This window comes from Rhinoderma darwinii, chromosome 6 (genome assembly GCF_050947455.1).
Source record: "Rhinoderma darwinii isolate aRhiDar2 chromosome 6, aRhiDar2.hap1, whole genome shotgun sequence".
Classification (NCBI taxonomy): Eukaryota; Metazoa; Chordata; class Amphibia; order Anura; family Rhinodermatidae; genus Rhinoderma; species Rhinoderma darwinii.
This window is the reverse complement of record NC_134692.1, coordinates 129,402,281-129,426,519: the sequence shown is the minus strand read 5'-3', so window position 1 is coordinate 129,426,519 and position 24,239 is coordinate 129,402,281. Positions and strand designations below refer to the sequence as shown.

Sequence of the window (24,239 nt, the reverse complement as noted above, 5' to 3'; positions counted from 1 at the left end):
TATTTTTTTTATATAATCTATCTCTCACTGGTAAAATTAACCTAGCCTAAAAATTCTAGACTGTTCATGTCTTTGAAAGTGGGCAAACTTACAAAATCAGCAAGGGATCAAATACTTATTTCCTTCACTGTAGCTCCGTGTACTTGTACGGCTACAAATAAATGGAGCCAGTAAATGCAATTTATGTATCTTTAAATAACACCTAGAGGTAAATAAATATTCAAAAATGTATGAGGAACTGTTGCCTCTGGGTAGATAGTTCGCCTTAAGGTTTCAGAGACTTTTAATGGTGTTCCGGATATCATTGCTTAATAATAAATTGGCCTTTTTAGTCTTCCCTGGTTTGTGGTGCGGAGATGAGGTTTTATTTCACACTTGGGTGCCGGTGGATTAGTTTGTTATATTGATTATATAGATTGTAGCCCGAAGCATTCAGCATAACCACTCTGTAGGAACTACCTAAAGATAACGGGAGATGTAATAACATTTAAATAATGTATTTTTGTTTTTTTAGTCACAATGGAGTACATGTGTCCTTCAATAGGGGGGGTGGGCAGCATGATGGCTTATTGGTTGCCTTGCAGCTTTGGGGTCCTGGGATGAAATCTAACCAGAGGCAGCATCTGCAAAGAGCTTGGTCCACCACACGTTCTCTGGAAAAAGATTCCACCATTCAGACATTGATGGCATGTCCTAGCAATATGCAATCTATGTTTTTACTGAGAAAACCCGTTTAATATTTAACTTGTTAGTGACGCCAATATGCCTTTTCACGGCGGCCACTAACGGGCTTTAGTCTGATTCATACGCCATTTTACGGCATTGCATCTTTATAAATCTGCGGCGACGGGAGCAGTTATAATTCCCTGTTCTCAGCTATCTCCGGTAGCTGAGAACTTGGGGCAGAGCTGCTTGCCGTTTAACCCCTTAGATGCGGCGGTTAATAGTGAGCGCCGCATCTAAGTGGTTTTGGAGAGAGGGAGGGAGCTTCCTCTCTCACCCCACTGGCACCGTGCCATGAGATCGCAGGCTGCCAGTGTCTTCTATGGCAGCCGGGGGCCTAATAAAGGCCCCCAGTTCTGCCTGCAGTGGATGCCTGCTAGGTCATGCCTCTGGCATGGCTTAGCAGATGCCTGTCCATTGTAAACGGACAGGCAGTAATACACTGCAATACAGAAGTATTGCAGTATTTTATAAAAGCGATCAGGCGATCGCATAATGAAGTTCCCTAGTGGGACTAGTAAAAATGTAAAAAAAAAAAAAAAAGTTTCATGAAGTTATTAATAAATAAATAAGTGAAAAAAAATGAAAAACCCACTTTTTCCCCTTACCAAATGCTTTATTATGAAAAAAAAAAACTTAGAAAAGTTACAACCGTAACAACCCCAACTATAAAGCGATTATTTTATTTAACCCGCTCGGCGAATGCTGTAAAAAAGAAAATAAAAAACAATGCAAGAATTGCGGTTTTCTGTGAATCCTGCCTTCAAAAAAATTTAATGAAAAGTGATCAAAGAGTCGCATGTACTCCAAAATGGTACCGATAGAAACTACAAGTCGTCCCACAAAAAAAAAGCTCTCATACAACTGCATCAACTGAAAAATAAAAAAGTTCTGGCTCTTCAAATATGGAGACACAAAAACACATAATTTTGATAAACTGTGTTTTTACTTTAGGCAAAAAAGAGTGGCAAAATTGCTAGGTTTTTTTCTGTTATGCCCCAAAAAAAAGTTAATAAAAGTTGATCAATAAATTATATGTACCCCAAAATGGTGCTATTAAAAAATACAACTTGTCCAGCAAAAATCAAGTCCTTATACATCTGTGTCGACGCAAAAAAACAAACGTTCTGTCTCTTGGAATGAGACGACGGAAAACGTAAAAAAAATAGCTTGGTCATCAGGGTTTAAAATAGGCTGGTCACTAAGGGGTTAAATTATCAATGTAATTGTAAAAACATATATATGTTATGGCTCTTTGATAGAAATTGGATAAGAGGTGGACTACTTACTGAGAATTGGTTACAGGAAAAAGTGAAGGGTTAAAACATCTTTTTTAAAAAGTGTACGAGGAAGTGGTGGGTCTTTCATTCTCCCAAACACTGGGAAAAGCATACTTGTTGCCCTATGCGTCTTAATAATAGCTGTGTTAGTGGGTAGGTGGTCAAAACTATTAGTTTAATTTGAAGGGGTTTTCCGCTTTGGACAATCCTTTCTGGTTAGAAGGGTCCTCTGATAATAAGCTGATCACAAGGGATTCCGCTGCTGAGGGAAATCTGGCAACAAGTGTTCAATCTTCCTGCAGCACCCCAACAGGGGAAATGAAGCATTACGTAATTCCAATTGAAATCAATAGGTTGTCCTTATAATACAGGGACAGGACAGTCCTCGAGCAAGAAACGCTCTTTGCAGCCAACCTCCACTTTGGCTAGTTGATGCGGATCCTAAACTAGGGGGCCCTAGTCTATTAATTTAGAATGATCTGTTTGAGAAGTCGGAACTTTCTATTTTTAATGTATTACTTGAGCTTATATTTGCAACTAAAAATCAGATAGGCAAGATCGACTACATTATGTGCATTTTACTCTCTTAGAAGTTCATCGTCGTCCTCAATAGCCGGCTCTTTTCTGTAAATTTTTTAATTTTTTTTAATGTTTTTACGCATTTGTATGGACTTTTGCCTCCAATGTAGTTTTTAATGGTGAAACTTAAATCTTTTGCGTCACAAACTAAACATTTTGCAAATGGAGGTTCAATTTTCTCTGGTATGAAATGGTCATGTGGAGTCCATGTAATTAAGCCCATTATGAAAATGCACTTAAGTCGTGGTGGTGAACATTTGCAGTAAGTTCCTGACGCTTGATTATACCGTGATGCTTCGGTTTCTTGCTTTGATGAAAGGCGCTATTATATTTCACCTGTCTTTGTAACACATACAAAATGTGCCTGCTCACTCCTCATTATTTCCTACTCGCTTTTTCCTTCAACTCCGTCTCTCTCTGTGACTTGTTTTCAGTCCGCTCTTCATTTCGGCAGGTTGAGAATTGGAATTCTGACATTTAGAAACTCTCAAAAAAATAACAGAAATAAAATCAGTAAAAAATAGGAACATAATTTGAAAAAATGCAAAAACATTGATATTTTTATTTTATTTTTTTGCCAGCATTTTGTTCACTTAAAGATGTTACCCAAGAGTAAAAAAATAAATAAATTTGTAACATAACCATAAAAAAAACAACCCTCATCTCTCAAGCGCTGATGCTAAAGTAGTCTCGCGCCGGTCTTTGCGTTCCGGCAGCAATAAGGCGCCGTAGCGTCATGTGACCACTGCAGCTAATCACTGACCTCCGTGATCACATGCAATAATTATTGGCATCACTGCTGCAGCTAGCGATTGGCCACAGTGGTCACTTGCTGGTATAGTACATCATTGCTTCTGGAATGTAATCAATGACTGGCCGAGAGGATTTAAAGGTATTTTTTTTTATTATTATTTAATTACCTTTTTTGCTGCCAGGTTTTATGTTGTTTGATTTTTTGGAACAACCCTTTAACTAATTCTCTTGAATATATTCGTGTGCCGGCACACATTTTTTTCCTCTGCGATGTCACAAATAATGAAGATAAGGTGATAGGTCTAAACATATCCTTATCTGATAGCAGATGAATTTTCACCATATTCTTATTAACTTGTGATTTAAAAGTAAATATTGAATTAATTCTGAATTTATTCTGTTCCAAAAAAAAAAAAAACACTACGAGATTGGAAGAAACAGAAAATTAGCACTTTGGTCTATATTCTTGTATCAGTCTGTTGACTATGAGGTGGTCAATCATAATACAGGGTGGGCCATTTATATGGATACACCTAAATAAAATGGGAATGGTTGGTGATATTAACTTCCTGTTTGTGGCAATTAGCATATGGGAGGGGGGAAACTTTTCAAGCTGGGTGTTGACCATGGTGGCCATTTTGAAGTCGGCCATTTTGTATCCAACTTTAGTTTTTTCAATGGGAAGAGGGTCATGTGACACATCAAACTTATCGAGAATTTCACAAGAAAAACAATGGTGTGCCTGGTTTTAACGTTACTTTATTCTTTCATGAGTTATTTACAAGTTTCTGACCACTTATAAAATGTGTTCAAAGTGCTGCCCATTGTGTTGGATTGTCAATGCAACCCTCTTCTCCCACTCTTCACACACTGATAGCAACACCGCAGAAGAAATGCTAGCACAGGCTTCCAGTATCCGTAGTTTCAGTTGCTGCACATCTCGTATCTTCACAGCATAGACAATTGCCTTCAGATGACCCCAAAGATAAAAGTCTAAGGGGGTCAGATCGGGAGGCATTTCTTCTTCGGTGTTGCTATCAGTGTGTGAAGAGTGGGAGAAGAGGGTTGCATTGACAATCCAACACAATGGGCAGCACTTTGAACACATTTTATAAGTGGTCAGAAACTTGTAAATAACTCATGAAAGAATAAAGTAACGTTAAAACCAGGCACACCATTGTTTTTCTTGTGAAATTCTCGATAAGTTTGATGTGTCACATGACCCTCTTCCCATTGAAAAAACTAAAGTTGGATACAAAATGGCCGACTTCAAAATGGTCGCCATGGTCAACACCCAGCTTGAAAAGTTTCCCCCCTCCCATATACTAATGTGCCACAAACAAGAAGTTAATATCACCAACCATTCCCATTTTATTTAGGGTTATCCATATAAATGGCCCACCCTGTACAACAACTTCACCCTATTGGCTACTCAACCAATGACTTACTCCATATGCCTGAACCTGTTATTCCCTCCTTTAGGTGCTATTACAGGACCCGATATGGGCCGTGAAAACTAGTGCCGATCGACGAGACAGCTCGTTGATCGGCGCTCATTTGGTTTTTTCACAACCAGTAATGATTGCTTATGCATGTGGATGAGCGATCGCTACTCCACTCGTTAGTTCTCATAAGTTTTCATCATGTCGGCAGCACATCTCCCTGTTTACACAAGGAGATGTGCTGCCGACAACGATAATATTTATTGCTGCATAAACAATATGATCATCCGATGAACGAGCCTTTGCTCATTCATATGAACACTCGTTTGCCCGATCATTGGCCTGTGTAATAGGGCCTTCAATCATAACTTTTTGTTTTTTTTCTTTCAACAAAATCCGGATTTTGATGGAACTAATTTAGAATGTGGCTGTATCTCAAGCCGAGAGTCTACTGCTATCCAATAAGCTTTAGGAGGTTTCCAAAGTCATGTAGCAGGAAGATAATGCGACTAGAATACTCCTGGTCCTTCGTCTTTATCATTAAATCATGGGGAACTTAAAGGAGTTGTCCAAGATTGGATATATGTGGCCGCTTTCTTCAAGAAACAGCGCCACACGTGTCCATGAGTTGTCTGGTATTGTGGCTTCGCTCCATTGAAGTAAAATTGACTGAGCTGCATTACCACAAACTGTGGACAGGTGTGGCGCTGTTTTTAGAAGAAAGCAGCCATGTTTTTGTAATCTTGGACAACCTCTTTAACATTTTTGCTTTTAAATGAATGCGATCAACAATTTTTTACAGTCTGATTCATAGAAAAAGTCATCAAATGGAGGCCGGTTTCCTAAGACGTGTTCTATGTCCGTTATCTGTAGCTTTCCAACTGTTTCATAACTTTCTTACGGCCTCTTCCCCAGTTGAGCTTTCTGGTTACTATGATTCTTAGATGCCACAAATATACCATGCCAGCAGTTAGGGTGCCCTCGGTTCGACAGATTTAGATTTACTCTGTTCCTAATTTGGTTACCGAATTGTGAGCTGTTATGTCCATCTTACATGCTCTTGTCGAGTTTTGCTTATGGTATTCTAAATGGTATTACGCCAGCCAAGAAATGTAAACCATATCTGTAGCCATTGTAATGTTGGCGCTTTATCCATGACTATAATATGGTCACATTTCTCTAGAAGAACCTGACTTTTTTTTTTCATGTAGGATTCCCTTATATCCTATGTAAATTGTCCCTCTTTGAGAGGACCACCTGCCTTGAGGACCATTTTTCACTGCAATTTTTGGTTTAGGGTATGTGCACACGATAGCAGGCATTTACGTGTGAAAAGACAGACTGTTTTCAAGAGAAAACAGCTGCCTCGTTTCACACGTAAATGCTCCTCGCATTATGCGAGGCGTCTGTGACGCTCGTAAAATCTTGAGCTGTGCTTCATTGAGTTCAATGAAGAACGGCTCAAATTACGTTGCAAAGAAGTGTCCTGCACTTCTTTGCCGAGGCAGTCAATTTACGCGTCGTCGTTTGCCAGCTGTCAAACGACGACGCGTAAATTACAGGTCGTCTGCACAGTACGTTGTCAAACCCATTCAAATGAATGGGCAGATGTTTGCCGACGTATTGGAGCCCTATTTTCAGGCGTAAATCGAGGCCTGAAAATAGGTCGTGTGAACCCAGCCTAATTGTACCCTTTTGATGGTGAAACAGCTCCTCATCTGTAGACTAAGTTTCCATATCTATATTATGTCTCCAGTTAGGTGGATATCTTGATGATTAATTTGGACATTCTCTTAATCTGGCCAATTGCCATTGTAGAATGAACGTCTTACTGTTCTCAATAATAGGTTTGTCTTCCATTCACCTCTGGCATGTAGTGATAATGATGATGGGTTCATGATGCCTGATCATTATAGAACCTATTTATGCAGGTCACATCATGATCAGGTGTGAAGGATCGAAAAATATTGAGCAGTAGCTTCCTGTGTTTACCCATAGCCGCTCTAAATGTCATCTCAGCCCCCAATATAGCTTCCTACAGTTTACCTAGACGTGGGTTGCTTAATGTAATGCTCATTGCAAGGCTTTACAGCTTAGTTGTCTTTATGTAAAAATCTATGTTTGTTCCTTCCCGCTGATTAAACACTTAAAATTATATATATATATATATATATATAATTTTATTTTTTTTCGTTTTTGAAGTGATTAAAAATGTTAAAGCTTTGGAAAGAGACTGGAGTAATAACCAGTCATAAATAATTCAATAATAGTTCCTATAGTTGTCTGCAGCTGCTACGTGCTTAAGTTTACAGATCGTTTTACAGCACAGTCACATCTAAAAGCAAAAAGGGAGCAATGATGACGTAGCAAAATAAATTCGAGATTTGGGGGAGGGTTGGCAGTATTCGAACAGAAAACCTCACAACGCTGGATTTTTCTATTTGGAAGTTTGTCCTCCGCGTAGAAATCAGAATTATTTTCAGGACTTACCTGTTTAACACCGGAGACTCCGATATAATAAAACCAATTTTCTTAAACTAATTCGAATTTTTGTGTTCTATTTCTCGTTTATCATGCCATCTTTTTCCCTTTCTCTCCTCTAAGAGAACACAAATTTATGTCTTAAAATGAAAAATTATACAAATGGAAATTTTAAAGAGAACCTTGGTAGTTATAGTGTTAGTGGCAGCAGCGTAAAGATATTTGGGGTTATACTAAGGGGGAGGGGCAGTACTTTAAAGGGATCCTGCTGTCGGCTCATTCTTCTTTACATAAGGTCATCTTATAGATGTCCTCGTAACCCTGAAGAGCACTCAATCCACTGAGATCTGTTAGCTGCTTTCTTCCAGAAACGGTGCCACTCCTGTCTATAGGCTGTGTGGGGTATTGCAGCTCAATTTGAATGGGGATAAACTACAATACTAGAAACAGCTCATGCACTATTTGTATACATAGAGAATGAGGGGCCCTATAGCAAAGATAAAAATTAGGTTACTTTTAAGTGCTGCTTGACACCACCAAAGTCCTTACCACAAGCAATAGAAGCTCCTTGTGCTCCCATCCCGCTTCCATGACATGGACACATTTTTTTTTTTAATTTTCATTATGATGCGCAGCTCTGTTTTAATATTGTTAGGGCTTGCTCCGAGCAGGATTATTATGGAAAGACTACAGTTCCCATGATTCCTCTCCCCTCTCACAGACATTGTTTTTATGTACAGCTGCCTGCATGCCCCTCTATTACAAGGTGTACGGTAGTGCTGTCATCACTCGTGGTCTGCTACTGAGTCACAGTTCTGCAAATCTGCTGCCCAGCATGTGAAACACAGTCTCTCCAGAGACAGGGAGGGAGGAGAGCAGGAAGCAGTGGAGATAAGAGGCATGTGATGTACCATTCTACCGGGAGGGGAAATAACCATGTGTGCAGGAACTAAACATCCAGAACATAGCATGGTTGTGAGTCTGGCTTACAGGAACACTTCAGCTACAGACAGTATATTAGTAAGTGACTAATATTACCGCAGTTCAATCATCTGCACACAATTTTTAATGACTGTAAAACCTCCTTATGGTATAACGCTTCTTACTGAAGCAGGTTACGTTCCTATAGTGTGGATGCTTCTTAATCTTCTTGTTACTTTCAGAGTTCTAGAGCTTTGTGCGTCCTCTTTGATCTTCATAAGATGCCATTTCTATGCTAATTGTCTTCCCCCTTACAACAGTTATGTTGCACACTAGCATTTCTTTTGTCTCCCATGTAAGATCTTCCTGTATTGTCTTATTGTATTCATCTGTGACCTTGCACACAAAAATAACAAAAGAAGCAAAAAAAAGTGTTGTGATTGACTTTCCACTCACTGAATAGTGTTATACGTCAGGGTGACATCTAATAGTAGAAAGGTTAGTACGTTTCCAGCAGTCATATGGCGTCGCTTAAACATTTGTGTGAGTTAAAACATGGTGGATTTTTTTTAAATTATTTTTCTCTTTATGAAGAGAATCAGAATATTTGTGATGAAAGGTTTTTTAGGTCATTATAAGGGAGCCATACTACTGGGTGCAACTGCACCTAATACAATACTTTCGGCAGGCCACATTGGGGGCTTGAAAATAGCTTCTTGCAAACGTCCATCCCCAATCTGATCCTTATCATTCAGCAGACCCCAAATAGGTCACACACCTTATCACAGTCTTGGGACCAGTGGTGTAGCCATAGGGGTCGCAATGGTCGTAGCTGTGACCGGGCCCCCGTTACCACACAGCGCTGGTCGCGCTTCTAACTGTATTTGTGTCCTCAGGACGCACATACAGTTCAGTTCGATGCTGGAGACGCGCTCCAGCATTCACTGTGCCGCGAGCGGCTCGGCGCAGGCAGGCAAGATGTAGTGATGTCATCGCGCCTGTCTGCACCAAGTCACTCACAGCACAGTGCAGAGGAGGAGAAGGATCGCCTCACCTCGTCGTGGGAACGGGGATAGGTAAGTAATTATGTTATTATTTTTCTATTAGGTACATACGTATGGGGGCATTATAATGGTTATTGGAGGGGGGCTCATATGGTAGCTGCTGAGGGAGCATTACACTATATGGGGGGCATTATACTGTATAGGACAGCTATGTGGGGAATTATACTGTGTGGCAGCTATGGACGGCATTATACTGTATAGGGCAGCTATGGAGGGCATTATACTGTATGGGACAGCTATGGGGGGGCATTATACAGTATGGGGCATTATGCTGTATGGGACAGCTATTGGGGGCTTTACACTATGTGGCAGCTATGGGGGCATTATACACTATGGGCAGATAAGGGGGCATTATGCTCTATGGGGGGCATTATACTGTATGGAACAGCTATGGGGGGCTTTATATTGTATGGGGGTATTATACTGTATGTGGCAGCTATGGAGGGCAATATACTGAGTGGGGCATTATATTGTATGAGGTGCGTTATACTATATGTGGCAGCTATGGGGTGCATTATATTGTATGGGGGCATTATACTGTATGGGGCATTATAGTGTGAGGCACCTAAGGGGGCAGCTATGTGGGCTTTATACTGTTTGGGGCATCTATAGGTCATTATACTGTGGAGGCATTCATGGGGTTTGTCGGGCAAGGCAGCTGGGCATAGACGTGCGCAAAGCCCTGTTGGTGTAGGGGGGGGGGCATGCTGAACTCTTGCACCAGGGCCCATGAGCCTTTAACTACGCCCCTGCTTGGGACTGGTCGTGGTTCTTTTAGTCCCCTGACTGGGGTAGTTCTGTTTCCTAGTTGAACTTTAATAGGTACAGATGTCCTTTAAAATATAAGTTCACCCAAAATATATAATTCCCCTATTGCTTTTCTCTATTCCTCAACCTTCTGGATCTTCAGTAGCCAAAGTCTGGATTTACACTGTGTTTTTGTTGCCTTTTTAGTATGCTTTTTTTTGGTTTGGTAGATTAACTCCCATTGAGAGACATGGGAGTTTATCATCCAAAACAAAAAAACGCAAGGCAAAAACACACAGTGCGAACCCAATGTTCAATTTTTATTTTATTTTAATCAAGTGTTTATAAGATATATCATGCTCATACCCTATACTATAATAAAGGACATACCTACCACAGAGGCAGACCATTCTATATGGGGCCCAGCTCAGGCTAACAAGTGATGCAGAAACACCCAGAGGATGATGGGTAGGCCGCAAGCTCTGGGCCTTCCTATCCTTGAATGTTGGGCTATGATAGCATGACGCAGCACTAGCAGAGGGCCCTATTTTGTGTTTTGCTATGCTTAATGTTACATGTAAGCTAGTTTATTATGTATAACACATATCTATCCCTATATATAGCATATGTCATACACATGAATGAAATCATTTTAACACTTTCTCGATTTTCTCAGTCTACAAGTCCATCCGGGGTAAAGCTACAACTACTGGAGACCGGCTTCTCAAGGACCTTGAAGGACTTCATTGATCTTCACCTGCATCACCAGAACAGTATTCCAGCTTTCTTGAGTGCTGTAACTCTTGACCTCTTTAGCCGTCAGACTTTTGCCTAGAAGATGTCCAGAACTGTTAACTTACCACTCCTAGAACTTTGTACTTCAACACACAACACGGGTATTTCATATAGATGTAATTGTGGGCGCTTATTAGGTTCTATGTATTTTTGTCCGATCGAACCTCTACCCTGGCTCCTCATCCGTTTTCTAGACATTGGCCACCTAAAAGATGGGACTATAGACGCTAGATCTTTGTTGGTAGATTCAGTCAATGTATTAGTCTAGAAGTGAATATGAAATGCTGCCCTGTAATATTTATACTGTATATTAACAATGAAATATCCAGGAGATTATAATGTATATAATAAGCATTGACATTGCACTTGGAAGACTCTCTTAATGGGCTGGCATGGACTCTAAAGTCAAATGTTGGTCCCTCGGGTATGGAATAGACTTAATTTGACTGTAGCCTTTCACAACATCAATAATTGAAAAGGTTACCGTGCGCCCATTCATTATGGCATTTGAGCTGTATCTTATGTTACCGAAGGCATGTATACAACAGCTTGAGTTCTTATGGTGGTATTTCAATGTCACATCGAGAAATTGACCTGCTGACTTATTTCTTCAGTGACTGCTGATAATGATGATTATTAAACCATCTATTCATCAATTCAGACCTTTCACTGTAACGTTTCTGACTTGTCTGTTATTGAGCTGTTATGTCTATTTTTAACCAATAAAAGCAATTTTCATTGATCATGCTCTTTATTCAAAAACAGCTGTGATCATTTTGGGTAAAGAGCTCTAAAAATTCAGGAGTGACACCAAAATCCCTCTCCACCCCATATCCCACTCAAAAAGTTACAAGAGGCTGAGATATGGGCAAAGTTAGACAGCGTGAAGACCCAATCAACCTTTGTCAACTGTGGGTTTTCATACCCTGACTAATATAGTAGCCGTGCCGGGTCAAGGAGTTGAAAATTGATATGGGTCACTGCAGGTTCAAAAATATCTCCGCTTCCTGGACCTTTGTGCACACACGAATTTCCAGGTTTTGATGTGTCGAAGTTGAAGGACACTTCAAACCAGTGACAAAATTCATGTTTCCGTGATCTTAACCCAAGTGGACTATGTGATATGAATGATACTTGCACTACACGTGTTTCATAACTCAGTCTTCACTGGGTAATGGCAGAGAGTAGCTGTGAAAGTGACATTTTGCTCTGAGATGTAAGAACTGCCATCACACCAAGAGTTCTTCTAGCCATGGGGAACGACCCCATTAGGGTAGAAGTTTGTGTGGTGCCGGCCACAAAACATCATGGTCCACAATTTTTGAAAGTCATGAAAGAAAACAAACTCTTCAAGAACTTTCCTATACTAATCAAATATACTCACAAATATATTTGTGTGCATGTTCTTTAATTGAGTGAAGTTGATAATTCAGGTAGGCTATCATTGTCGCATCCCTGTGTAAACCATGCTTGAGCTGAACAAGAACTGAGAAATTCTGGGTTTAAAGCACAATCCTTGAAGTGTCATAAAACATATAGCAACCCAATGTATCCGTTTGAGGCCTCATTCAGATGGCCATATTGCGGCTGCATTGTAGATTCTATATTATGGCCACAAGACCAAGTTCAACTGAAGTGAACATAGACCACCGTTGAACCCTATGGTGATCTAAGTTTGGTTCACTTGAATCGTGAGGAGTCCGGGTCTTGTGGATATAATACAGATGCTAAAAAGCAGGCACAATATGGCCATCTGAATGTGGCCTTAATGGGTGTGATGAATTTTGACTGGCATGCGAGCGCCAGTTATGAACAGGACAACTAATAAAAAAATAAAATAATTGTTGAAATGTATAATATAAAGTGACAAGCTGCAGCTGCTGATACAGACCTAGATATGATCGTATTGCATTGTATCCCTTGCTTTAGCGTAAAGGTAGTTGAGTTGTGATAGAACAAAAGCGGGGATGGACACTGGGACCTTTAGGGACGACCACCACCGGCTTTCACACGGTTTGCAAAGTTCCACCAAGTTAATGTAGATTATGTTCTTGATCCCAATAAAGAATTGCAGTTCAGGATCTGAGCACTGAGACTCATGGAGTCCCTGCGGCTTCGTACTACACAGGTATAGGCACTCCATGTGCCACCGAATGGTCGCTCCGTATGAATCTATATAACATAGATATTCTCTCCTGGAGTCCAACAAGAGAAACGTCCATGTGGCATCAGAGGCATACGGAGATTCAGTGGGGGCCCCAGACACCTCAATAAGTACCGTATTACAGCTCCGTATGTTAACAGGGACCAAAAAAATATATATGTATCAGGTATCGAATAAAGATCATGAAAAACGGAGGTTGGTTTCCCTCTAGCTGTGTCACAATATCCTTTAGCTAATCCACTTACGATCGTATTCTCCTCCTTCCAAAATTATACATAAATTTATAATCATGAAATTACTATGCAGGATATTTAGAGATAGAGAATAAGCTTAGCAGTAACTAGAATAGCGCACAAATACGTATTTTAATGTGCATTGAAAAGGAAATTTACAATTAAAAAGGTTTAATTTTTCAGTCTAAAGCTTAAATGTATGATAAATTGCCCACCGTTCACTGGCAGGTCTGATTCACAATCATTAAGGACTACTATGCGCCAGCTTCATCATTCATGGATATCCACGGGGTGACGTAAAAGTCGCTCTACTTGCCAGTCATCACAATAGCCTGAGTGACAGACTTACATTCTCTCCCGCTCTGCTGCAAAGGATAAATTAAGTAATTAATAGCTTTATAATGAAGCCCCCTATCTAAGATGAACAGAATCAGGTGTACGGCTGAGATGTAAAGTGGTGAAACTGAGGAGTTATTCCCTGTGGAACAACCTGAATTATAGAACTCGTTCACGAACAGAAGCCTGAGCTGTAGGTGGTGCTTTAATGTTATTGATACTGCTGTAAATGGCTCCCAATAGGAGTTTCACTTTAATTAAACTGATTTACCTATTTTACATCCCAGGTCCCCTCCACATTGTGGCCCAGATCGGCCCATCCTCTGGATCCTGTGGGACTTAACTCCCTTCCATATGACTTTTACGACCTGTAATTGATGTCATGCAAATCTCTACACCTCACTGATCCTCTGTTCCACCTTGAATATACTTCTAAAAACAGTTAGCGGCCTGCAGCCACCACTAGGGGTTCCATTCCATTTATGGGTATGTTCTCACAGGTCGGATACGATGTGGAGAGAAAATCTGCAGTGCATCCAGCCTGGAACCCGCAGGGAACTTCGGCCGGAAGTCCGCACCAATTTTTTTGCAGATTTTCGTCTGAAATAACCACTGCACAAATTAGGCCCTCTTCACACGGAGGAGTTCTTTGCAGGAGTTTTGAGGCAGATCTTGCTCTGCCTGCACTCTTTGCTACTTTTTTTGCTGCATTTTTTGGCCGCTGCCAAAAAACGCTTTCTCTGCCTCCCATTGACCTCAATGGGAGGTCAGAGACAAATGCCTGAAGAGCATGACTCTTCTTTTTCCGCTCATGGGAAAAAAACGCTTCCGCCTCCCATTAATATCAATTAGAGGTGATTTAGGCAATTTTTTTGTGCGGTTTCCGCGTCCAAAAACCCGTGTGAACTAGCCCTTAGGGTGGATAAAAACAAATTATTCTTTGAGAGCCGTCTTCAGCTTGACATGGAGCGCCAATCACAGCCCAGGGCGCTCAGTTGAGCATTTTTGCCCCTTCTTTTCAGCAATGGTGGGGGTCTCAGTTCCCAGATCCCCACCTATCCAAACTTCTGATGTGTCATAGAGACATTATAGAGTAACTATACTTTCAAACTTATAAAGTGAATCTGTCACCAGGTTTATGCTGCTTTGAGGGCAGCATAAAGTAGTGCCAGAGGGGCTAGGCGCAGTTCATGAATATCAAGGACTCCTGAGCGTGAGTACATCATTGAGAGCGCTCAGGAGATAAAACCCCTGTTTATGAACATTACACGGTGAGTTATACACCACTGGAATCGGTCTCTGGCACCACTTTATGCTGCCCTCCGAGCAGCATAAACATGGTGACAGATTCTCTTCAATTTTGGAAAATCTGCAGCAAAAATGTAACTATTCTGCAGCATAAATTGCTGCAGATTAGAAATCTGCATCGCATGTCAATTTCTGCATGATTTCTCAGTGGATTTTTCTGCAGTGTGTGGATGAGATTTGTTAAAATCTCATGCACTTTGCTGCTACCATAATCCACCCTGCGTAAACATATCCTTAGGCTGTACGCAGATGGGATCCCATATTATCTGCAGCAGGACACTAAGATTTCTAGAGGTATATAGGGGAGGGGAGGGGAGGGGAGAACAGATAAGCATCCCAATAAAAGGACCAACTGTGTTTTGTCTCCTCTTGTCTTCCAGCCATGGTCTATCAATAGCCCGGAGGCGGCTCTGGGTGACAATGTTGGATGCCCAGGATGTGTGATCTCATATTATAATTCAAACGTTACTGTAGGTGCGGTCCTCCTCTTGTCTCATAGTATAAATATTACATTTGTCAAACACTTCCAATTACAGTGCTTGGTATAGGGACCTGTTGGTGGGCACATAGTGCTGACATACCAGTGCGTCCAGATCCATGGTGGTCTAACAAAACTAAAACAGCATGGGTAACAATTTTTGGTGATTATTTAGCCCAAAAATTTTAACTGATCACAATATAATAGATCTCTAGGCAACTCTGCAGAAATAGTTTAAAGGGTAACTAAACGTCAGACAAACTTTTTACATGTCATAGTGACATGTCAAAAGTTTTGATTGGCGGGGGTCCAAACACTGAGACCCCCACCAATTGCTAAAAACGAAGCGGCAGAAGCGCTCAGTCGATATTCTGTTCGGCTTTTTCCGGAAAGCCGATGTATCGGAGTACGGGCTGATAGACTTTCTATTGAGCCCGTACTCTGATATATTGATTTCCGGAAAAGGCCAAACAGAAACGAAGCGGCTGAGCGCTCACACGAGTGCTTCTGCCGCTTCGTTTTAACGATTGGTGGGGGTCTCAGTGCTCTGACCCCCACCAATCAAAACTCAGAAGTTTGTCGAACGTTTAGTTACACTTTAAGGTGTTCTGGAGTAATCTCCTACCAACAAGTCCATTGGGAAGCGGATAGATGCAGATAATGGAACAGCTATTTTTTTAAAAACCAACCAGAAGTGGATCCTAATCAAACTTGGTTTTGACATTCAAAACCTGCACCAAAACACTGTTGTGTGTACAAGTCCTTTAAGAGTGTAGTAATGGCTGAAGTACCTTAAGCAGCAGTAAAAAAGGATGTAGAGATTCCAAAAACAGTTTCTCAAGGAGCGCAGCCCATTTAAGACTCTATGGTAATCGAACTTCATTTTATTCGATCGCACCGGCCAAAACCAAGTAGTAGACCCTAAAGGGAAAAAGTAAAAGGAAAGCGTTTGACTTGGCATTTTTGGATCCAGTCCCAACATTGGCAAAAACAAATCAATAAGAATGCAGGCAAAAATGATGGCAAAGACCTGCAGGACCCGCTTTTAATGAACCAATCAGTCCCGCGGACCTGACTGATTCAGGTCTTAGCGCACGATACAGCTGCTCTGTATAGAGAATTCAGCGCAGCTTTATTACAAAGTAAAACTTATTTTTTTAATAAAAACGAATTATAAAGTTGCACCAATCACACGGATTTAGCTTTTTATTAAAAAAAAATCCCTTTTAAAGGTGTACAATGTCCCACATTCATTCCCTTCAAGTGAAAATATTTGAAGCATCCAGGCGGAGAATGAATGGAGGAGTAGCTTTGCATTTCTTTGAGCGAAGGCCGAATTCAGACTACCGTAGTATACATCCGCATGGCGGCCGTTGAAATAATGGCCGTCACACGGCCGTGGTTTTAACGGACTGTGTGAAGGGTCCCTTGAAAAATAGAACATGTCCTATTTTCTTCCGTTTTCAAGGATCTCTCGATAGACTCAAGTCAATGGGATCCGTGAAAACAGGACCCACATGGGTGTAACTTGGATGTGAAAAACACTAGTTTGTGTAAATCTGGCCTTACAGAAACAGCCGAGTTAGCGGCCACCACTCCATTTTATTCCCCACCCCAATGCTGCGGCCGCAGGTCAGATGAGCCCCGTTCTGGAAACAGACACCTATCAGATATTTATGACATGTCCCTTGAATGTTTTAGTTGGGAATATCCCTTTAAAGCAGTCATATCCCAGCACAGAAGTTAGCCATTAAAAAAAAAAAAAAAAAGTGTTTGATTTTTTTTCATAAATTTCTCCTGGAAATTTGAATTTTGAGAATTCTGTACTAGACCACTACTGAGGACTTTAATAACAAAAAAAAAGTAACAAAAGTTCCCATAGCAACCCTTCATATCAGAATGTACAATTTCTCCGGTTTCCGTCAACAATACCATGAGCCTCATTTATCACAACTGTCTAAACCGGCCTATAAAGTTTTGATAAATGAGGCCCTATATTTTGTTTTTGTTCTAGATTCAATAAATGACCCCTATTTGTCCATAAAAAGACCTTGATAATTTTAACAAGAAATTTACGAATAAAGGCTGATTTCAGATGGCGATAATGCAGCTGCAACACCCAGGACTCCCATGGTTCTACTGAACTGGACTTAGATTCCCATAGGAACAGAAGGTGCTCCAAGTTCAGTTCAATAGATCCGTAGGGTATTGTGGCCGTAACACAAAAACTGAAATACGGCTGCGTTAAAGCCACCTGAATGCGGCCAAACTCTGCATCTTCAGTTGTCTTACTGCTCCGATTCTCCGCCACTCCTCTCACTCACCATCATGTAATAAACCGTATAATAAAAAACCATTACACATGCGACGGATTTATATTATCTAATTGCAAGCAGAACTGATTGTACGTTGTCATTCAGCCATTAGGAAACCTGTTAGAAACTGAATACAGATGAAGCGTCTTTCGGTTTTCTAAGGTAGTTTTATTTTTTTTTCCTGCCTCTGATGGATTTAGCAAAAATTCACTAATCCCATTGCAGTGTGAAATTCTCTTTCTTGCTATCTGTAAGAAATTCACTACAGGCATCAACTAATCACAAACAGCAATGATCTGAGAACCCTGTGCATTTTTAAATAGGATTATTCAATTTTGTAAGACCCACCTCGGGAGTATCGCATCTATTTTGTTTTTCTTTAATAAAACTAACTCACCCATTAGAAGATATTTTTGTAGGAGTTGTGAATATTGATACTTGTTTTTTTCCCATTAAATTGTACACTTTTTTTTAAGCGTAGTAAAGTGACATCAGCACAAGAACTGTGCGCCATTATCTTTATAAAATGGGTTTCCATGGTCAAGCAGCTGCACAAAAGCCTAAGATCATCTTGCACAATGCCAAGTGTCAGCTGGAGGGGTGTAAAGCACGCCACACTGGACTTTGGATTGATGAATCACGTATCACTATCTTGCAGTCGGTGGAAGGAATCTGGGTTTGGTGGATGCCCGGAGAACGCCACCTGCAGAAATGCATATTGCAAATTCCTACTGTAACATTTGGTGGAAGAGGGATAATGGTCTAGGACTATTTATCAAGGTTTGGCCCCATAATTCCAGTTCAGGGTAATGTAAATGCTGCAGCATACAAAGACATTATAAATAATTGTATGCTTCTACTTTGTGGCAAGAGTTTGGGGAAGGCCATTGCCTCTTCCAGTAGGACTGCGCCCCAGTGAACATAGTTCGGTCCATAAAGATATGGTGTGATGAGTTTGGTGTGGAGGAACTTTAGTGGCTGAACAGAGCCCATCCAACACCTTTCGGATGTATAGGAATGCGGATTGCGAGACAGACCTGCTCATTCAACACCGTCTGACCTCACAAATACTCTTTTGGCTAAATTGGCACAAATTCCCACAGACACGCTCAAAAATCTTATGGAAAGTCTTCCCAGAAAGTGGAGGCTGTTCTAGCCACAAAAGGGGCCCAACTCCATATGAACGCCCATGGTTTTGTAATGGGATGTCCAGCAAGCTCATATAGGTGTAATAGTCAGGTGTTCACATACTTTTGGCCATATAGTATATCGGAGTAAAATATGAATAAATATTGTACTATTACATAGTTCGTATGGTTCAAAAGAAGAAGACACGTCCATCATTGTCCCAGTAATGAAAAGGCAAATACTAAATAATGGAGGGCAGTGATCCCGCTTGTCTGCCTTTTTATCTGTCTCGGTCCTTATATTACTTGGAATGTCGTCGTGTCAAGAGTCGAGTTGATGTGTTTATCTTAATCCCAATCATTCTAACCCCTTATTAACAATGTCATGAAGACCAAGTGACATTTAAAAAAAAAAAGTTATTTACCTCGGATCATGGAGACCGCATATTTGATCCTCCGCTTCTCTACATGGCCAAACAAGACATCCGCTCACCCTCTTCTGTTTATTATCACACTACTAGCCAAAGTTTTTGTGAAACCGGAGGTTAGGTTATCTACTAGGGGACCAGGGACAAGCACACATAACATACAGAAGATACTTTAGATGCCCATTTGTCCCCATAATACGAATAGTACTCCACCCCCAATCTCTCCAGCTGTCCTCTACTACAGACGTTCTTGCTCCAGAGATTGAAAAGGCAACCAGTATGCAATGGCAGTAAAAGACATTACCTGGAATTATGCTAAGTACAGAACGCCGAATCCATTGTTCTAGTCACTTAAATGCTGGGACCTCACACGACTTCTAGAGCAATGGACAAACTCTTTATTAGGTTTCTCATATCACCATAGCAACACGAAGAACAAATACTGGTGGGCCAGAAAGAGTTCGGCCCGGTCTCCCATCACCTTGGTAACTGAATGATAACCCTTCCTGCACCCAGGTTCATTTCTGTGTTATTTGCAACAAACTGAGGTCCTCAATAAATTATTCGACGTGAGAAAGAAAACCGCAATAATGAAAACAATTGAGGCATAACAGAAGATAGGATTATGCTGATCGAGGCATAATAGTAACCAGCAAACCTTGTTTGTTAATTCTGCAGACTCCTCCACGCTCAGGAATATGAAGCTCTCGAATGGGATGACTCTGCTTCTTCCTGTTTATTTATCATGTGGACATTCACCTGCTTTGTTGTCCCAGGACTATGAGATTATTAGCATAGCAACACCTTAGACAAATCTTCTGTTCTCCAAAAGGGGCCTTGCTGTCCTGTTAGAGGCTCTGTCACCAGATTTTCAAACCCCTATCTCGTATTGCAGCAGATCGGCGCTGCAATGTAGATTACAGTAACTTTTTTTTTTTCAAAAACGAGCATTTTTGGCCAAGTTATGAGCATTTTTATATTTATGCAAATGAGCCTTTCTTAAGTACAACTGGGCGTGTTTAAAGTTAAGTCCAAGTGGGCGTGTATTGTGTATGTACATCTGGGCGTTTTTACTTGTTTTACTAGCTGGGCGTTGTGAATAGAAGTGTATGATGCTGACGAATCAGAATCATCCACTTCTCTTCGTTACCACCCAGCTTCCGGCAGTGCACAGACACACAGCGTGTTCTCGAGAGATCACGCTGTGACGTCACTTCCTGCCCCAGGTCCTGCATCGTGTCGGACGAGCGAGGACACATCGGCACCAGGCGACAGAGGCTACATCGACTTACCTGCAAACGCCGATGCTGCTGCAGAATCAACTGTAGCCTCTGTCGCCTGGTGCCGATGTGTCCTCGCTCGTCCGACACGATCCAGGACCTGGGGCAGGAAGTGACGTCACAGCGTGATCTCTCGAGAACACGCTGTGTGTCTGTGCACTGCCAGAAGCTGGGTGTTAACGAAGAGAAGTGGATGATGCTGATTCGTCAGCATCATACACTTCTATTCACAACGCCCAGCTAGTAAAACAAGTAAAAACGCCCAGATGTACATACACAATACACGCCCACTTGGACTTAACTTTAAACACGCCCAGTTGTACTTAAGAAAGGCTCATTTGCATAAATATAAAAATGCTCATAACTTGGCCAAAAATGCTCGTTTTTGAAAAAAAAAAAAAGTTACTGTAATCTACATTGCAGCGCCGATCTGCTGCAATACGAGATAGGGGTTTGAAAATCTGGTGACAGAGCCTCTTTAACGCTTCCATGAAGAGCTAGTTACTGCTTTGGAGTTAATATTTTTGAGCACCAGGATCAGACCGGCCCACCAGAGTAGCAGAGGATCTTCCAATTGGCCCATAACAACAATAATGGGGTTGCAGAGATCCAGCAGAAGAAACCCCCCCCCCCCCTATTGACCAAACCCTCACGTACCTAATAAACTGATTCCACCTTCTCAATTGAGGGACCTTAAACGTGTGAACAATGAACGGGCCATGGCGCTCACCCTTTCACTGTTTATACAGTCACAGAGCCTCGTTTGTATGAGCGGATATGTCTGGTACTGCAGCTCGTCCCATTCAAGTAAATGGAGGTTAAATACCAATCAAACATTGATGGCCATCAGTGTTCTTGTCCCGGAGAACCCCTTTACAAAAGGTGTTTTCTTGTTTTAGTTTTTTTTAAATACGAATTATACAAGATCTTATGGGTTTCTTGGAAGATTAGTATTTAATGTCTGTTTATAACTTGTGGTGTTACTTACTTCTAAGGTGCGGTCACATGAGTAAATTTTTCACTTCCTCTGACGTTCCGTGTCTTTGCTCAGCCAGCACTTCCGGCAGAGCGGGGCACGGCGCGTTATCAACTAGGTTTAGAGGCAGTGGTACCAGAGGCGGAGCTCTGAAGAGCTCATGAAACATCTGCCCAGTCCAATGCCTGTAAACAGAGTTGACGACGCACCCTGCTCTGATCAGCCGCAAGTTCTGGCTGATCAGACACAGGGAATGTCATCTCTGCTAGTACACACCCCCTCCTCCTCTCTCTCAGAGTTCCGGCACTGCCTGCCTGTCTTATCTCATTGCCCACGACCCCTCCTCCTTTCGGATTCCGCTTCAGATAACAGTCCCTTTCACTTTATGTAATGCCCGCGTGGCGTCGCCGCCACATCCCCACCACCCGCCCATATGGATGGCTTCCATGTGCAGTCCGTAAAAAACGGGCAGGAGTAGGACCTGTTCTATTTTTGTCGGAACTGCCACACGGTTCCGTTAAAACAGCAGAAGTGTGCATGGCCCCTTAGAAATGAATGTGTAAGGGTGCTATCAGTTAAAAAAAAACAGATTGCACCTTGAAGAAAATAACTGAAGTGGGCATGAGTCCTTACTCACATCAACGCTGTATATAACCCCCCATCATCGCTGTATATAACCGCCTTCATCCCTGTATGGGATGTTGGGGGTAATACACAGGGATGACGAGGGTTATAGACAGGGATGACGAGGGTTATAGACAGGGATGACGAGGGTTATAGACAGGGATCACGAGGGTTATAGACATGGATAATGGGGATTACATTCAGGTTGTATACAGGGATGATGAAGTTATGTAATCCCTGTGTATAAACCCCCATCATCCCTGTGTATTACATCATCATCCCTGTGTATTACCCTCAACATCCTTGTATATAACTCCCGTCATCCCGGTGTGATTATTAGTGTGTGTGACAGTGAGGGAGGGAGCTGGGTGTCTATGTTCACAGGTCATTCCCTGCTCTAATTACAGAGGGGCGTGGCAGTATGCAAATAGCTGAGATGCTGTGGAGGAAGGTGGGGGACTGTAAGCGGTCTCAGATGCAGCAAGGGATCATGGGTACGGTGGGTTACAAGACAGGAAACAGGAAACAGCCAGGAACAGAAGCAGTGGATGTAAACAAACAGAAAGAGCAGCAGTGAATATTGAGATCAAACAGAAATTGATTACACGTTTAGTAGGGGGTTTTAGGGAAGGCAAACCAAGCCTGTACATCGCGCCATTGGGACTCTCTCTAGGAGCAGAATCCCCAGCCAGAGCATAGGCCGGGGATTCCGTTCCTAGGAGGAGCCCCTGACGTCAGTGTTCATATATGGACAGTGACCTCAGGGGTCTCCTCCAGAAGCGGAATCCTGGCCAGATCATCGGCAACAGGGATTCCGCTCAAGGAGTAGACACTGACGTCACTGTCCATATATGGACAGTGACGTCAAGGGCTTCCCCGAGCACAGCGCTTAAAGTTGCGCTGTGCCGGGGATTCCTCGGCAAGCGGCGGAGCTCCCTTTGCTCTGAACTAATACTCAAGCAGGGTCGCAGATACAGTTGACAGCGGGACATACCCCCGTCCACCTGGGACACCGCCTGGAATCCATTACATGGTCCAAATGGAATTCAGTGGGCAGACATGTAATACATACAGCAGCGTAGCTAAACGCCCATGGGCCTCGGTGCAAAAGTCCTTCTTGGGCCCCCACAACTTCTAAAGGTTGATGGCCCGCAGCTTTGAGCTGCAACGCTGGGTCTTCTAAGTGACCCAATGATGCAGCACTAGCAGCTAAGATCTTAAAACGTCAAGGGCAATAGCCCCAATACATATGTGTGTCCCCCAAAAAATGTGTGCGCATATATAAAAGCATATCTATAGCACTATGACCCTATAGCTATGGATAGGATTAGATACAGTGTCTCACACATCAGTATCATACACGATAGGCTTAGATATAGGGCCCAGCTCGCTGACATTGCGGCTCCAGCGCTGGACCCAGGAAAGGCAAGTATAAGTATAATAATTGCTTTGCTTTTTTATATGTCTTACTACATTTTTTCGTGTGTTTTTTTACAGGTTCGGTTGTTGGACTACGGCGTTTTCTTTATTCTCAATAAAATGGTTAACGGTTGTGTTTTTTTTTTTTATTTCGATAAAATATTTTTTCAACGTCCTTTTATTTTTTAAAAATGTATTACTACTTAGTAATGGTTAATTGACAACGTCCATTACTAAGACGGGGCTTAATGTTAGTTAGTGAAAAGGCTAGCACTAACCCCCATTATTACCCTGGTACCCACCGCCACCAGGGTTATTGGGAAGAGACGGGTACGATCTAATAACCGACCATCTGTAGTGATGATCAGGTACTGGGGCAGCCGCAGGCTGCTACTATTAGACCAGAAAAGGCCAGAAACAGTGGCCCTTCCCACCCTGGTAATGCTAGTCTGCTGCTGCTATGTTGTATCTGGCTGGTTATGAAAAATGTGGGGACCCCACATAGTTTTTCCCAATTTTTTTCAAAATGATGTGGGGGCCCCCCCCCCCCCATTTTCATAACCAGCCAGATAAAACATAGCAGCAGCCTAGCATTACCCGTGTGGCCCACTGTTTTTGGGCTTTCCCAGCCTAATAATGCCAGCCTGCGGCTGCTCCATTGGCCGACCAGACGTTTGTGTACTGGATCGTACCTGGCTCTTCCCAGTACCCCTCTGCAGCGGTTAACACTAAACCCCGCCTTAATGGATGCGGTCAATTAGCCAGC

The 24,239-nt window shown here is 42.0% G+C and overlaps 1 protein-coding gene and 1 long non-coding RNA gene across 5 annotated transcripts in view; one reads left to right on the top strand and one right to left on the bottom strand.

Moving 5' to 3' along the window:
- The window catches only part of MAD1L1 (mitotic arrest deficient 1 like 1), a 527,150-nt gene extending 515,623 nt beyond the window's left edge, over positions 1–11,527 (top strand). For 2 of the 4 annotated variants that reach the window (XM_075830343.1, XM_075830342.1), the window contains exon 18: positions 10,667–11,527. In XM_075830343.1, coding sequence (XP_075686458.1) covers positions 10,667–10,825 — 159 coding nt within the window. In that variant the 3' untranslated portion in view covers positions 10,826–11,527. The remainder of the gene's footprint in view (positions 1–10,666) is intronic. The other 2 variants (XM_075830344.1, XM_075830346.1) reach the window with 2 other exon arrangements.
- Positions 11,528–13,329: 1,802 nt separating this feature from the next.
- LOC142656483 (uncharacterized) overlaps positions 13,330–24,239 on the bottom strand; it is a 69,500-nt gene continuing 58,590 nt past the window's right edge. The window contains exons 2-3 of the long non-coding RNA XR_012849689.1: positions 16,096–16,225; positions 13,330–13,547 (exon numbers count right to left, since the gene is read on the bottom strand). This is a non-coding gene — a long non-coding RNA (uncharacterized LOC142656483). The remainder of the gene's footprint in view (positions 13,548–16,095; positions 16,226–24,239) is intronic.